Below are 16,765 nucleotides of genomic sequence, written 5' to 3'. Positions count from 1 at the left end.
AATCTGGCCTGCGGGAAGTCCCGAGTTTAAAAATAAAAATACATATATTTTAGAGATGTCCGATAATGGCTCTTTTGCCAATAGCCGATTATCTGATATTGTCCAAATTTTAATTACCGATTCTGATACCAACCAATACCGATATATACAGTCGTTTAATTAACACATTATTATGCCCAATTTTGTTGTGATGCCCCACTGGATGCATTAAATAATGTAACAAGGTTTTCCAAAATAAGTCAACTCTAGTTATGGAAAACAAAATCCCAACTTGGCACTGTCATATTTATTATTGAAGTCACAAAGTGCATTATTTTTTTTAACATGCGTCAAAACAGCAGCTTGGAATTTGGGACACGCTCTACCTGAGAGAGCATGAGGAGGTTGAGATGGGCAGGGTTTGGGAGGTGGGCGGGGTTAAAGTCGGGGGGGTAGGGGGTAGCGGAGGGGTATATTGTAGCATCCCGGAAAAGTTAGTGCTACAAGGGTTTTTGGGTCTTTGTTCTGTTGTGTTTATGTTGTGTTACGGTGCGGAAGTTCTCCCGAAATGTGTTTGTCATTTTTGTGTTGTGTGGGTTCACAGTGTGGCGCATATTTGTAACAGTGTTAAAGTTATTTATAACGCCACCTTCAGTGTGACCTGTATGGCTGTTGACCAAGTATGCCGTGCATTCACTTGTGTGTGTGAAAAGCCGTAGATATTATGTGATTGGGCCGGCATGCAAAGGCAGTGCCTTTAAGGTTTATCAGCACTCTGTACTTCTCCCTATGTCCGTGTACCACTCCGTACAGAGGCGTTTTAAAAAGTCATAAATTTTACTTTTTGACACACGTACCGATAATTTCCAATATTACATTTTGAAGCATTTATCGGCCGAAAATATATATGTGTATATATATATGTATCATTATTTTTTTAATCTGTTTTTTCACGGCCATTTATTAATCAATTTTCTACCGTTTGTTACTCTACGGTTTGTTGTCTAAAAATACATTTTCTCATCTATAGCTTGACGTCAAGTGCGTGCTCTTTCAATCAATTAGTGTACGAGGGGAAAAAAATTGCCAACTCGTTGGTGAAACGTAAAACAGTTTCCGAGTGTAGAGTTTTGACTTCTTGCAGTTTGTCTAATCTGCAAAGAGACAGAGGGGGTGTTTAAAGAATTCAACATTTGGCGACACTATGAAATTTTCCACGGAGGGCAGTATGCGAGCTTGCTGGGCAAAGTGAGAGGAGAAAAGCTGGCTACGCTAAACCGTGAATTTGCTGCCCAGCGGAGTAAAATGTAATGCCAAACACAGGCAAACTTGTCATCTGTTCGGGCCAGCTTCAAGGCAGCTAAACTAATTGCTAGCTGTGGAAAGGCGTTCACTGATGGGGAATTTTTAAAGAAGTGTTTGATCATTTCTACAAGTCTTATTTTTTTGTGATAGAGTGATTGGAGCATTTACTTGTTTGCCACAAAAAACATTGATGAAATTTGGTACTTTTTTTAATTTATTATGAGTCTACTGAAAATGTGACCAAATCTGCTGGGTCATAAGTATACATACAGCAATGTTAATATATGGACTTGTTTCTTCAGCATTGTCCACATGTTTAAGTCAGGACCTTGATTTTAGCCTGATGTTGCCATTCCTTTACCACTTTTGACGTGCATTTGGGGTCATTGTCCTGTTGGAACACCCAACTGCGCCCAAGACCTAACCTCCGGGCTGATGATTTTAGGTTGTCCTAAAGAATCTGGAGGTATTCCTCCTTTTTTTATTGTCCCATTTACTCTCTGTAAAGCACCCGTTTCATCGGCAGCAAAACAGGCCCAGAGCATAATATTACCACCAACATGCTTGACAATAGGAATGGTGTTCCTGGGATTAAAGGCCTCACCTTTTCTTCTCCAAATATATTGCTGGGTATTGTGGCCAAACAACTACATTTTTATTTCATCTGACATCACGTGGACAAAGATAAAACCTTCTGGAGAAAACTACTGTGGTCAGATGAAACAAAAAGGGAGCTGTTTGGCCACAATACCCAGAAATATGTTTGTAGGAGAAAAGGTACAGCCTTTGATCCCAGGAACACCATACCTACCGTCAGGCATGGTGGTGGTAAAGGGGAGTTGTTTTTTCTAACAAACGACTATGTGCTCCAATCACTCTATTACAAAAAAATAAGAGTTGTAGAAATTATTGGAAACTCAAGACAGCCTTGACATTATGTTTTTTACAAGTGTATGTACACTTTTGACCACGATTGTCTATAAACGGCCACATTTTTTCAACCCATTATGGCCCCTGGCTCAAAGAGTTTGGGGACCCTTGATATAAACTCTCATTATTTTTGTGTACGAATTATGCTGTATAAATAAACGTGCCCTGCCATGCCTTGCCTGTTGACGTCAGGGATGATATTTTGGTCACAAGATATATTGTATATCAACTGCACCAATCAGAGTATCCACCTGTATTTTCTGTCAAGCTCTCATGTTTGTTGACAATAATGTGTTTTTCTTTATTCTATTTTGTTTTAAATCTGTCAAGTTTTCCTTCACTTTAGAGTGTGAAGTAGAGATTACCTGATTCACATATAATTATCATCACTGGGTAATACAAATCATAGTAATATATCATTGTTATATTATTATTACTGCATCTTCTGGGGGTTAAACCTACCCTTTAACGCCTCTCTCTCTAACTATTCAATCGATGGGTCCTTGAATGCACCACAGTTATGTGCAATGAGATTCAAAAGTGAAACTTGTACATCACTTTCTCCTATGCTGCCACAAATACATTAATCATATTTTTACCTTTCTTCTATCACTTCATTCTTCTTCCAAAATGTTGGTGCTGTGTCTGAAGTGTTTGTAGCCAAGTTTACTGCTATCTAGGTGCAATAAACCATTTTGCATTTTTGATAGGGGTTGTATGAGATATGCTTAATTTTATCCAAGCAACCTTCATATTGAACTTTAATGGCTGTATCTATTTCATCTTAAGATATACGACATTTTTTGTAACTTACATATTCAAATGAAATAGCAAACATCTTCAAACTTTACAAAAGCCCAGGGGATTCTGAGTTTGGGGTCCCGGTACAACATCCCTGTTTTCCCCTCCAGTTTGAAGCCCACAATATGTAATAATAAATATTTTTTTATGGACAAATACAAGGCAATACTCGAGGAACAGTTGTGCATTGACAGATGAGTTTGATGCGTCATCGTTGACAAAATGACCTGAATTTTCTTCCCGTATATTTATGATGCGTAACACTTTGAGCAATGCATGACTAATTGGAACAGTCACTAGTCTTTAGTTTTAGATTCACTGATATCTATTTACTGAATGTAGACAATGCTTAACGGTGAGAGTCACACAAATATTGTGGGAAAACGATACACACACGTCGTTCTTTTAATAAAATATGTGCCTTGTTTATCTGAGAACCAAACAAACAAACACTTTCACTGTGATTTAGAAGTATTGAGATGAATCAAGCGTTGTTGTTTCAACTGAATTGTTTTATCAAACAAGATCAAAGCACAACGGAGTACGTTGCAAAAGTATACAGTAGATAAGCCCTGTGCCAAGTCTCATTCATTTGAGGCAAATACTGTAAGGTACATTGATAAAGACATTGTACACACATATTTTCTGCTGTTTGCCAGGATTTGACTTGTGCTAATTGTTTAAAAAAATGCCCAAATATCATAAGTCTATTTACTGATTTAGTTAAAGGAATGAGACAATGGGCTAAAACTGAAAGAGGATGGCAGAGAGGGGAACTGGCAAATACCTTTCTTCTATCACTTCATTCTTCTTCCAAAATGTTGGTGCTGTGTCTGAAGTGTTTGTAGCCAAGTTTACTGCTATCTAGGTGGAATAAACCATTTTGCATTTTTGATAGGGGTTGTATGAGATATGCTTAATTTTATCCAAGCAACCTTCATATTGAACTTTAATGGCTGTATCCATTTCATCTTAAGATATACGACATGTTTTGTAACTTACATATTCAAATGAAATAGCAAACATCTTCAAACTTTACAAAAGCCCAGGGGATTCTGAGTTTGGGGTCCCGGTACAACATCCCTGTTTTCCCCTCCACTTTGAAGCCCACAATATGCAATAATAAATATTTTTTTATGGACAAATACAAGGCAATACTCGAGGAACAGTTGTGCATTGACAGATGAGTTTGATGCGTCATCGTTGACAAAATGACCTGAATTTTCTTCCCTTATATTTATGATGCGTAACACTTTGAGCAATGCATGACTAATTGGAACAGTCACTAGTCTTTAGTTTTAGATTCACTGATATCTATTTACTGAATGTAGACAATGCTTAACGGTGAGAGTCACACAAATATTGTGGGAAAACGATACACACACGTCGTTTTTTTTAACAAAATATGTGCCTTGTTTATCTGAGAACCAAACAAACAAACACTTCCACTGTGATTTAGAAGTATTGAGATGAATCAAGCGTTGTTGTTTCAACTGAATTGCTTTATCAAACAAGATCAAAGCACAACAGAGCACGTTTCAAAAGTATACAGTAGATAAGCCCTGTGCCAAGTCTCATTCATTTGAGGCAAATACTGTAAGGTAAATTGATAAAGACATTGTACACACATATTTTCTGCTGTTTGCCAGGATTTGACTTGTGCTAATTGTTCAAAAAATGCCCAAATATCATAAGTCTATTTACTGATTTAGTTAAAGGAATGAGACAATGGGCTAAAACTGAAAGAGGATGGCAGAGAGGGGAACTGGCAATTTCTATCATATGTCACATGTCAGGGCATGTGCAGATCAGGACACAAAGCTGTACTGTATACATGACTAGTTGGGTAAGTGCCCATCTGAAATATGCAATAAGCAGATGTCAGTTTGACACAAAAGGGAAGAGGCACTACAGCTGATGACTTTCAGCCTGTTAGGAGACGCTCAGTGCTGACTACAATCACAGCTACTGTAAATAGTTAAAGTGGTATCTCTACTGTGTCCAATTAGCCACAGTCAGAAGCTCCAGGGCATGTCTGTTAGCAGTAGCAATTGTACACCGAGTCAAAATGCAGAGAGAAAGATACTCCTGGTGTATGTTGGACAACAAACACAAAAATAAACATTTTAAGGATGTGTTCTTACCTTTGGACCAATTATAACGAGAACATTTTGGGGATTCTCACTGTGCCACTCTGAAAGACAGACAATAGGCGTATTTACACATTGGAGGCTGGGTTGGAGGACCAACAGCGCCAACATCTGTTGCATTTTAGCAATTGGAGGTAAAAGCTCATTTATATTGGTACATTGGTACCAAGTTTTGCACGGTTTGATTTAGAAAGTGTGCCCTGATAAAAACGTCCCAAACAAAGAATCCCACCTGTTAGTGGTGTATTCTATGTGTTATTGTTATTGCCAACGACTATGGATAGATACCTTTCACATGTCAACTGATAAGGTAGCATTTGCCAGTGCCTGGGAATGGATACCAGTACTTACGGGTACCAATTTTTGGTACTATTATGTGCTAACAAGTGTTAATGTCTAATGATAAAATACAATTTTTAATGTAACATTTAAAGAGCAGCTGATTTTCATAACTGTGCGGTCCATTTGTTATGTCTTGTTTTCTTGTTATATTTCTGAGTCTCATTTGCAAGTATTACATAGCCTTTGAATGCAGTTACAATTCCAAGACATTAAAAGGCAGTAGTGTATAAATTATAGTGTGTTGCCTCGCTACGAAGTAGTCTTATGTTGTGGTCTACAAAGTGTTGTAAGTATTGAACTTATTACAGACTCGCTCTTTGATTGTAACTTGCATCTAAGTTGTAGTTTTTGTTGCCAAGTTTAGAGGTGTTAAAATTGCCATACAAAATTACTGATGCAAATCAGTACCATGTGTCTGAGCCGATGTTGAAATTACGTTACGAGTACAAAGGTATATGAATTAATACCCGTACCAAATTTGGTGTCTATCCCTAATTATGACTGCAAAACAACTTACATTCTGGCCCAAATAAATTGTAGTTGTATTGCACTGCTAAGGGGTTGTGGAGTCACAGCAGTGGGATGTTTTGTAGCACGTGCATGTGGTTACAATATTTGATGTACATTTATAAGCACAGTCGTTGTCCTTATTTATTGGGTTTAAAACTAGTGCTGGCACCATGATCAAGAAGATTAGAAACACTGAATCCAAGAAATAACTTGCAGCAAAGTACAAAATGTGGTGTCTATAGTAATCATGATTTAATTTGTCAATTATATGTATTTTGCATTATTTTATGCATGTCAAACTAAAATTGTTCTACAAAAGACCTGTTTTGTATTACTATTTTTGGGTGCTTAAAGCAAGTTAATTACATTTACAAATTTTTTACGGGAATTTGATTTGGTTTCTGTACAATTTGGTTCTCATTGGATGTTTTGGAATGACAACTAAGGTACCACTGTATCTTAACAGTAAATGAGCCATGAGAAAAGATTCATAAACAGGGTCCGTGTGGATCCTTTATGAGCTGTTAGTAAAAGCTCTGCACTTGGGCATACATTTTCAATTTGATGATACTCAACCGCAGAGATCTCGTGCCATGTTTAATTCATGAGGACAATGCCTCAACCACTAGCTCGAATAAACTATACAGACAGAAAAGCTTTGCAAAAATAAAACAACAACAACAATATAAACTATTTCACATTAAAATTCCTAAATACCAAAAATAATGTTGAGTGATTTTTAAATGTCGGCTGCACCTGAAAAACTCTCCACTAAATACAGAGGGTCCTTGACTCTTCTGAGGCCACAGATCAACAGGAAAACATGGAGCCGTTCCACATGCTCACCACGTATACCTGGAGTGATGCCAGACATCAAGGAAAAACATGCAGTGCTAAAATAACAAAACATTGCATAATGAACATCCCAAGTACATTGGCAGGTAATGAAAGTGATACATCAACCAAGGTCAGGAAGAAAATAAGACGGCAGTGACTGATGTGTTTGCGCCATTCCCTGATCACAGTTGTAATGCTCAGCAAGGGAAATTGAAAGGCACTAAAAGGCGTGGCCTAATCACTGTAGTCATAACTACATGGCCACAACGGTCTAACCGTGGCCAGGGAAGATTTACATTGCTGGAAAACAAGTAATGATGTCAAATTGTTTGAGAAAACTACGGAGTCAGCTCTTTGCCCAGTTGGAGTGCAACCAAAACATTAAGAGACTTGCAGAAGAAGGGTGCCAATGACTGTACTGTTTAGCAGCTGACCTTCAAACGGCGCAAATCCTAATAACCCGACCCTGCACTATGATTATTATGACACACGCACAAACACACACATACACACGAACAGGCACTAACAGGAACAGATAATCACACCTGATGTCTGCTACACTGGGTGTGTCTACATTAGTAATGATTGGTTGAACACGTTCTGCAGGATTAGGGACATGTACAGTCGTGATCAAAATTTGGGGAGTGGCATAAATGTTGTGCTTCAATACTATTTGCAGCTACGTTTTTGTGATTCCTAAAAAACATTGCTTGCTCTGATCAGGGTTTCTTGCTGCCGATTCTGATACTGATGATCCATGAGTGAGATCGGTCGATACGGTTGACATGTATTAACTGTAAATATTTGGATTTATTTATGGTAAGTAAAATTGTCAGTGTAATTTAAGATACTTCCTTATTCCTTTACATGGTATAGTTCAGGGGTCGGCAAACCGCGGCTCCGGAGCCGCATGCAGCTCTTTAGCCACTCTGATGTGGCTCAGCTGCATAATCGCCGACCCCCCCCCCCGATTGTTTCGGGGGGTTTCCGGATTTTGGCGCCTCTCCCGGACATCAACCGGGGTTAACATCCTCCGATCTTCACTCGGACTACAATGTTGAGGCGTGCCGTGATGGCTTTATTTTTACCGTCCTCTACAACGTGTCATCGCCCGCCTGCCTTTACACAATGCCAGTCAAAAGACATCCCAGCCCATGTTTATTAGTTAATGAAAGCAGTGATGATTTTATGTAAATCACAGTTTGTAAAAGCACATCTTTTGTTAAAAAATAATCAGTGAATGGCTACTACAGAACTTTATAAAGTGTTTTAAATATGTGTTCATTATTAAAAGTAAATAAGCACACCATGAGACTGCAAACAGCCACACAAGCAAATGCTAGGAGTTCCATGACAGGCAAGCAAAATCCCCTGCTGCCAGTTAAGTCCAGATCAGGAGGCTGAGGCAGATCTTTAATGCTATTAAAGCCGCTCTAAAAGTGACAGCGTGGAGTCTGGTCTCTGACCCCGATCCTCAGAGCCTATTGTCAATGGAGCTGCTAATTCTCCAGGATGTCTTCAACATCCTTGCATTGATTTCACGTGGCATAAGAAAAGCACACACGCTCAGGTAGAAGACCAAAGTCCTGACCTCAAAATACGACGCAAGGAAATAATGGCAGTTGGAATTGTAGCAGAGACCTTGCAAAATGAGTGACAAAACCTTTAAGAGAGAAATAAAGTGTGAAAATATTCTAATGTTCCAGCAGCAATCTTTCAACTGTCTATTGCTCATGCAGTTCACTGAGAAAAAAATGGTTTGTGTTTGCCATCAACTTCAGGAAGGCTTTGTTGACATTTCCCAAATGCTTTAATTAGAATATGACCAAGTATGCATATAAAAGTGGTCTTCACTTGAACCGCTCAAATAAGTCCACCTGTCTCTCCTCAATCCCACTATTTGCAAGTACAAAATAATGACACCCTGTGTCATGGCAATAGAGACATCTTGGTGCTGTGGAAATAATACAAAGAAGTGGCTGTCATCAGATTAACATACTGCATTTTCTTTGCAATCGCTGACAAGAGTTGTCATTGCCCCTTTCAGCCTTGTTCAAGCCCTTTGATACACTATATTGCCAAAAGTATTTGGCCACCTGCCTTTACTCACATATTAAATTGAAGTGCCATCCCCTGGAATTGCCCAAAATGTTCTGGTATCCTGGAGCAATTAAAGTTCCTTTCACTGGAACAAAGGGGCTAAGCCCAACTCTTGAAAAAACCAACTCAACATCATAATTCCTCCTCCACCAAATTTCACAATTGGCACAATGCAGTCCGAAATTTAATGTTGTCCTGGCAACCTTCTAACCCAAACTGGTCCAACAGATTCCCAGATAGAAGAGCGTGATTCATCAGTCCAGAGAAGGCGTCTCCACTGCTCTGGAGTCCAGTGGCGACCTGCTTTACACTACTGCATCTCACTAGATGCTGCTTCAAGGCCATGGAAACCCATTCTATGAAGCTCTCTACATACTGTACGTGGGCTAATTGGAATGTCACATGAAGTTTGGAGCTCTGTGGCAACTGAATGTGCAGAAAGTCTTTGCACTATGCGCTTCAGCATCCACTGACCCCACTCTGTCAGTTTACGTGGCCTACCACTTGGTGGCTGACTTGCTGTTATTCCCAAACTCTTTACTTTTCTTATAATAAAGTTGACTTTGGAATATTTAGGAGCAATGAAATTTCACGACTGGATTTGTTGCACAGGTGGTATCCTATGACAGTTCCACGCTGGAAATCACTGAGAGCGGGCCATTCTTTCACAAATGTTTGTAGAAACAGTCTCCATGCATATGGGCTTGATTTTATACACTGGGTCAAGTGATTAGGGCACCTGATTCTCATCATTTGGATGGGTGGCCAAATTCATTCGGCAATATAGTGTATGTCAGCTCTTTATAGATTTTAAAGATTAAATCTTGGTTAAAATCATTTAGATGTTCTGACAAGAATGTTTAATGTCAAAGTGAAAACAGATTTTTACAAATGTGTGCATGCGGACTGGACATTGGCCGAGAGTGGAGTCGGCTGTTGCTTTGTTGGGTCTGCTTCTGTCTCTGGCCATGCTCCCTCCACCCCAGCGGAAAATGGCGTGGAACACCGCAGAGGCCACCACAGTGTATATGTTTCTTTTACTTTTTATTCATAGCTGTATGTAGAAGTGTCTGGTTGTATCTGCTGCTTTAATGTCTTTAATGTCCTCTGTGTTCTTTGATGTTTCCCTCTTACACACATGTAAGAGGGATGTGTACTATGGCTACGAGTTGTTTTTTTTCCCCCTTGGCCTCAGTCTGCACCCCTACTCCAGGGCCCAGGCTAAGACCGATTTTTTTTTTTTTTTTTTTAATTTTATTTTAATCTTCTATTCTTTTCTCCCATCCCCCCCCCCCCCCCTGTTTACCTGTATGTCATCTTTTTTGTAAGGGGCGCTGGAAGCCGGCAGACCCGTCAGCGATCCTGTTCTGTCTCCCTGTAATGTTTGATCTTGAATGGGATTGTGCTGAAAATTTTAATTTTCCTGAAGGAACTCTCCTGACGGAATAAATAAAGTACTATCTAATAAACATGGAGAGGGTAAAAAACCTGCATAAATGACTCATGTCAGGGCTTTCAACTTGCAGCCCGGGTTACCAAATCAAAGACCGAGAATGACACCATACCGGCCCCTCAGTTTCGTTTAAAACTCGGGAGACTAGTTTGCCACAAATTCATAAAAAACACTAGAGTGCTCCTGTTTTATAGTTCCTCTTTGTTGCATTGGACCACTGTAAATACATCTGTAAATCCTTGCATTGACATTTTACCCTTGATAGAACAGTGGGGTCCAAAATTGTGGTTTACATAACTGAGGCGTTCCTCAAGGCACCACTTTAAGTCTTCTCCTTTTTGGCAGCATTATTATTTTTTTTTTGTAATACGGTTATTGTAACTAAGTTGTTGCTGTAGCTTGTTATTTTAGATGCAGACAGTAGTCATTTGTTCAGCTTATTTAGTTATAGTAGTGGTGTTTCTCGATGTTACAGTTTACGTCCTCTCTTTTTAATCATTTCGGCTATTCAACTGGTGGCCTACATCTTCAGTTCATAAAACCTTGTGAGAGATTCACATTTTTGCAGTAAAATTTTAACACTAGAGTGCTGTAAGAGAGATGATATTTGACTAGCTTTTTTGCAGAAGGTCCTAAAAGAAACAGCAGAGTGCTCTGGTAACTCTGACAAAATTAATGGACCAATATTAAATGTCTGCAGTAGAGTATGCAGGTTCTTAGGAATAAACTAGCAATGCATATAGAAAAGAGAGAAGTCCGGTCCTCAGGTCCTTAGCTTTCTGGAAATTTGGTTCCCAAATCAATTCAGCTGAATATCCCTGCTTTAGGTCAACATTTAGTAGAATCAAAATCACAGCACTTCGACTGTATGGATATGTCTTAAATAGGCTGGCTCAACTGAACACTGCAAATGTTCCACATTGCTTCTCGGGAACAGCTCAAACTTTCTTTTCAAGTCAAAACAAAAATTGTTGATTTAGATCTGGGGCCTGGGCTAAAACATCTACCATGCTGTGTTTGAACCAGTTCTGTGGAGCTTTGGTATGTTGGGAACTAAATATTCTCCAAAGTAGTAGAAACAGATTCCCCTTTGGGATTTGAGGAGATTTTTCTGTGTCATGTTCCCTCTCTACCTTTGCAAACGTTTCAGGGCTTGCTGCTGAAAATCAGTCCCACAACATCATGCTCCCACTACCATGCTTCACAGTAGAGCTGGTATGTTTGTGGTGACGTGCAGTCCTTAGTGTTCACAGAAAAGCTCCATTTGGTCTCACCAGACCAAAGAACCTTCTTCATTTTTGCCAGATCAAAGAGAAATTTGATGTGAACTTTTTTCAACAGTGGCTTTCTCTCTCATACACCTAAGACTGCTGAAGCAGCAGTGCACCAGTTGTAGCCTGTACAGTCGCTTAACTCATTCAGAGAGGGTGTAGGTGTCTTTGTGGTCCCCATCAACAGTGTTCTTCTCATCCGATCAGTGTGTGAGGAAAGCCAGTATTAGGCAAAATAAATAAAAATAGCATATCCTTCTATTTCTTAATTATAGATGTAACTGACTTCTTTGGGATATCCAGTGAAAGGGAAATCTTCTTGTAACCATGTCCTATCCTGAACTATTAACGTACCCTTTTTATCTTTATGTTGCAATTGTAGTAAGAACACTAATAGAACAGAGACCTCCCAGACACAGGTGTTTATATACTACAATCTCAAAACACATTAACTGTACTCAGTTAATGTACTCTGTTCTCTATGATCTCGGTAGCACTGCAGGCATAATTTAGCGCACTTTCTTGGCTAAAGAATTATAAGCCACACCCACCAAATTTTTGGACAAATTCTGTTTTGTACATATACTGGCTGCACAAGTCTATAAGTCGCAGGTGTACACATTGGAACATAAAAAAAGGTTAAAAAGGCTTTTGTGTTCATTGACAAAATTAACAAAAACGGTGCCTTTAACACGGCATACAGCAGCCTCCTGAAGAGCGCCGTCTTCGTCCTTCTCTTCCACCAGCGCACAGGGGCCGCCATGTTGGTCTTCTTCCGTGTCAGAGTTGAGGCTTTCTTTCTGCCTCGCTTTCCCCTTCACTTTTGTCTTGAGGCTGGTCGCCTCCTGGGCTTGAGACTTTTTTTTTACACGGCCAAGTGGCCTTTCGTGGCCTGTTAGTGGTGGTAGATTTCAGTTTTTGATGGCTGGGTCGATCGCTTTCGACTTTGGGGTGGCACCTTGTCCATTTCAACGTATCCCCTCAATGATGAGGCTGAGTGGACAAAGCGTTAAATTGCCAAATAAATGATTGTGTGAAGGCATTTAATTTAATACGAACTACTTAATTGGTCCACTGTGACCTGTTCGGCAATTCAGTTGATCAGATGTGAAGAGGCTAAATTTATCGGTGCCGTGTGAAACTCAGAAATCTGGAAAAATCTATAAATTAGACGCATCATTGTATAAAGTGCAGGGTTTGAAGAGGGGAAAAAAATGTAGCGTCTAATAGACCAGAAATTACAATATATATTTGTAATTAATTGACACTAGCTTGTACAATCTGTTTTCACTTTGATATGAAGTGCCGCTTATTTTATTTTGCAAAATCTTTTGAATAAAGCTAAATATTGAGGCAATACAAAATGGGGTTGAATACCTCGAATGGTATTTTATCTCATGTGTATAAGAGCACTAATTGTGGAACAAAGACCATACTTGACTAATGATGCACACGTTTTTCTTAAATCTCTCACTTTGGAAATTGAAAAAATAGGACACCTGTTGTATTAAACACACCACAGTACCTCAATTCGGTAGGAATATGGAATTCAGTACCACTGATTAGAGAGTGTGCATAGACCAAATACAACCTCTTTTTACCATTAATCCGGGTGAAAGCAATAAGTCATCCAGCAAGAAGAAAGAATGAGGCTTAAAAGCTTCTTTAGCAGCATCCAAAAAAATGCAGCAATTATTTCAGAAGCACAGTTGTAGTAATCAAAAACTACTCTGGTGAGTACAACGGTTTCTTCCTTTCATAAATTCATTTATCCAAATTGGTACACTTAAAATCAAAACATCGGAGTACAGTATTTTCCGAGAAATAAACAAAGACAATTGATCAAATAAATATAGACTGCACAATGATACATTTAAAATGATGATACTTTCTATTTAAAGATAAAAGCAATCGAAATCATGGTAGCCTCCTTTAAAACATCAGGAGAAAAGAACACTTATGTTGTAAGTCAACAAGAATGGACTAAGGGAAGAGTATGTGGGCAATAAGTATCACTTGCACCAGTTGTAAAATGTGGTGACAAATGGCCTTAGGCTAGAGCTTTATTAATCAAGTGCTCCTCTACACAGCACCAAAGTACTAGAGTGAAGCTCCTCTTGCTGAGTCCAAGTTAAAAATGCATTAAGACGCATACGCCATTTGAAATATAGTTGAAAAAAAGTATTGCTACCAAGTACGTTGTGGTTTGTACACTTTTATGAGGCACCACAGTATAGATAACTGCTTCTGATCTGATCTGTTCTCAGTGCAAACTGGTTCTGATAATATTTATATCTAAAAATATATTGTGAGAAAAAGCAGTTTGGGAAACAAGAAACTAAACTAAAATACCACAAAGACCTCACACATACCGATTCATATAGCTGACACCCACTCCGACATATTTTAACTGGCAGGTGATGATTTGGATCTTATTTTACACCCAACAACAGTCCCACCAAGCACTTCGACACATGTATTTCTCTAAACTGTAAAACTGTCATAAACGCAGTATTTAATACTGTTTATCAGGGGTGTTCAAACGTTTCAGCTTAGGGCCGCACACGAGAAAAATGCACGGGGCCACTTTGATACATTTTATACATTAGAATTGTCCAAACTACGGCCCGTGGGCCAAGTGCACCCTGCCGAAGTCTTCAGCGCGGCCTGAGACATCAAAAGTTTAACAAAAAGATTGGCCCGCATTGATTTGTGGCCTGACTTTTAATCCCCTCCAAAGTAATTTGGCATGATATTGGGAAGACTTCGCCGCCTTCATGAGGAGATCGACCAAAGTACTAGTCATTGACTAAAAAGCTTAATCTCAATTGATATGTGATATGACCTAATCCAAATAACGTTTCTCACTTATGGTGTAAATGAACTATAACCAACAAATAAAGTCAACACACGGTTGCACATACCACACCTGCTCATTGAACATTCTGGATATTATAAAACACCCATATGTAATTTAAAAAAAATACACATATCAATCCATTATAGTGAATGATGGGTAATATATGAAAAACACTCTCTCCATACTTCCCTATATTTGGCGCATTTAGCTGCTTGATATTGGTAATTGATAACAAAACTAAGGGGGTTGTCAGGGAAACACTCAAGGTAGGAGTCGAACTTTCACATACCCTTAATATTCAATGTTTTATCTCTTATAATTTGTCCTACTCATTTTCGAACATGTTGAAAAGAGGAACTGGAAATTGAGATATATCATTTTTTATGCTTGCATGTTCGAAATAAACTCAAAGTCAAACTCATATTGCATTGTCTCTAAAGTTTGGAGGGGGGGTTAAAGTTGAAATAGTTTGGGTTATGTGTTGATGTTCAGTCTGTTATTGCTTGCTTTAATCAATGCAAACTGAAGTGTTATTTTGCCACAAATGATCGGAGGAGACCACTCTCCCCATCAGAGTCCGTGTGGAGAGAACGTAGGGTACGATGGCGATGAGGAGGAAGGGACGGGGTTGCCAAGCTGGCGTTGAGCGTTGGGCTTTGTTTGCCGGAGGCTGGAATGGGGGAAGTTTGCTCTCTCTCCGGCGGGACGGACAGGCTTTGTGGGGTCCGGCTGGATGAGCATGTGTCGCGGACACCTCAGCCTCTCTAAGTGGCTTCGCCCTCATCCGCATTGACTAGTTGTTGGCTTTGGGCTGGTGGGCTGCCTAGGACTTAGTTGGCTCTCTTGGTCACCTTGTTGGGTCTGTTCTTGTCTCTGGCCGTCATGCAGACAATAGTGTGGAGCATCGCCGAGGCTGTAGCGGTGTATCTGGGTGCTCAGATGGTGTTTTGGTTTTGTTGTTTACTATGGGTGGTGCAATCGTATGTGCACAATATGTATATTTCATTATTTTTTGTTTTTCGTTGGATTTTAGTCTTGTGGCTGTATGTAAAAATGGCACAGCTGAGGTAACAGCAGGTTGCATCAGTTCTGCACTCTTTATGTGTTATTTTAATGTTTCCCTCTTGTTTTCATGTTTTTGTTTCGTTCTTTGAGGACGTTTTGCAACTACATGGTTTCTAAAGTGTGGCTGAAAGAGTGGCAGCAGATCACATGGTAGCTCCTGAGATTTTCATAATTTTGCAATTGAGTTACAGTGTGTCAAACAGTTTTCCTTGTGGATAAATACAATTTAAGTCTAAGTCTATATATCCATCCATTTTCTACCGCTTATTCCCTTTGGGGTCGCGGGGGCGCTGGTGCCTATCTCAGCTACAATCGGGCGGAAGGCGGTGTACATCCTGGACAAGTCGCCACCTCATTGCAGGGCCAACACAGATAAGACAGACAACATTCACACTCACATTCACACACAAGTCTATATATAATATAGTTAATTAATAGTCAATTATTTTAATCTTCAGAATTTGACAAAGGCCAATTAAAAAGAGTTTATGGACAAAAATGTCCCCCGGGCTGCACTGAACATCCATGCTGTACGTGTACCAGCTTGGTTGTAACCAAAAACTTTAAAATACTACAATATAATTAACATTTTACCAAAATACAGTATTTATAAAATGGTTAAATCACTTTCAACAGATCAAGGTTTTACTTTTGAGTGAAACCATTTACTTTGCATGCATTATTTAATATGCAGTATTACAAATATTTTCAACAATACTGGTGATGTAAGAAAGTGGTACCTGCACTCTGCAAGAATTCAGTCCAGTCGAAATCCTCTGAAATGTCTGTCTCAATACCTTTGAAATAAATGCAGATACAGACCAATATAAATTCAATAATTGGTGTATTTTAGCATAAACAATTCAATCAGAATTAGCATCCAACCAATTATTTTCTACCGTGGGGGGCTGGAGTCTATACCAGCTGCACTCAGGTGGAAGGCAGAGTATATCCTGGACAAGTTGTTTTTTTGAATTATAGCCCTTATATGGCTGATGTGTGTTGCTTTGGACAGATAAAATATAGTACAGAAATGTTTATGACTGTCTAACTGGTGCAACCAAGTGCAACAAAATAGGTCACAAGGCTAGGAAAGAAGCCCTTTAAAGTTTTATATTTCTCATAGGCTTGAAAAAAAAAAGGGAGATCGGAACTTGGGAAA

The 16,765-nt window shown here is 39.2% G+C and overlaps 1 protein-coding gene across 4 annotated transcripts in view; it reads right to left on the bottom strand.

Moving 5' to 3' along the window:
- The window catches only part of glt1d1 (glycosyltransferase 1 domain containing 1), a 49,149-nt gene that overhangs the window by 13,272 nt on the left and 19,112 nt on the right, over positions 1-16,765 (bottom strand). For 2 of the 4 annotated variants that reach the window (XM_061906892.1, XM_061906889.1), the window contains exons 6-8: positions 16,344-16,400; positions 6,774-6,872; positions 5,160-5,209 (exon numbers count right to left, since the gene is read on the bottom strand). In XM_061906892.1, coding sequence (XP_061762876.1) covers positions 5,160-5,209; positions 6,774-6,872; positions 16,344-16,400 — 206 coding nt within the window. The remainder of the gene's footprint in view (positions 1-5,159; positions 5,210-6,773; positions 6,873-16,343; positions 16,401-16,765) is intronic. The other 2 variants (XM_061906890.1, XM_061906891.1) reach the window with 2 other exon arrangements.

This window comes from Nerophis ophidion, linkage group LG07 (genome assembly GCF_033978795.1).
Source record: "Nerophis ophidion isolate RoL-2023_Sa linkage group LG07, RoL_Noph_v1.0, whole genome shotgun sequence".
In the NCBI taxonomy this organism is placed as follows: Eukaryota; Metazoa; Chordata; class Actinopteri; order Syngnathiformes; family Syngnathidae; genus Nerophis; species Nerophis ophidion.
This window is presented reverse-complemented; position numbering and strand designations above follow the sequence as displayed.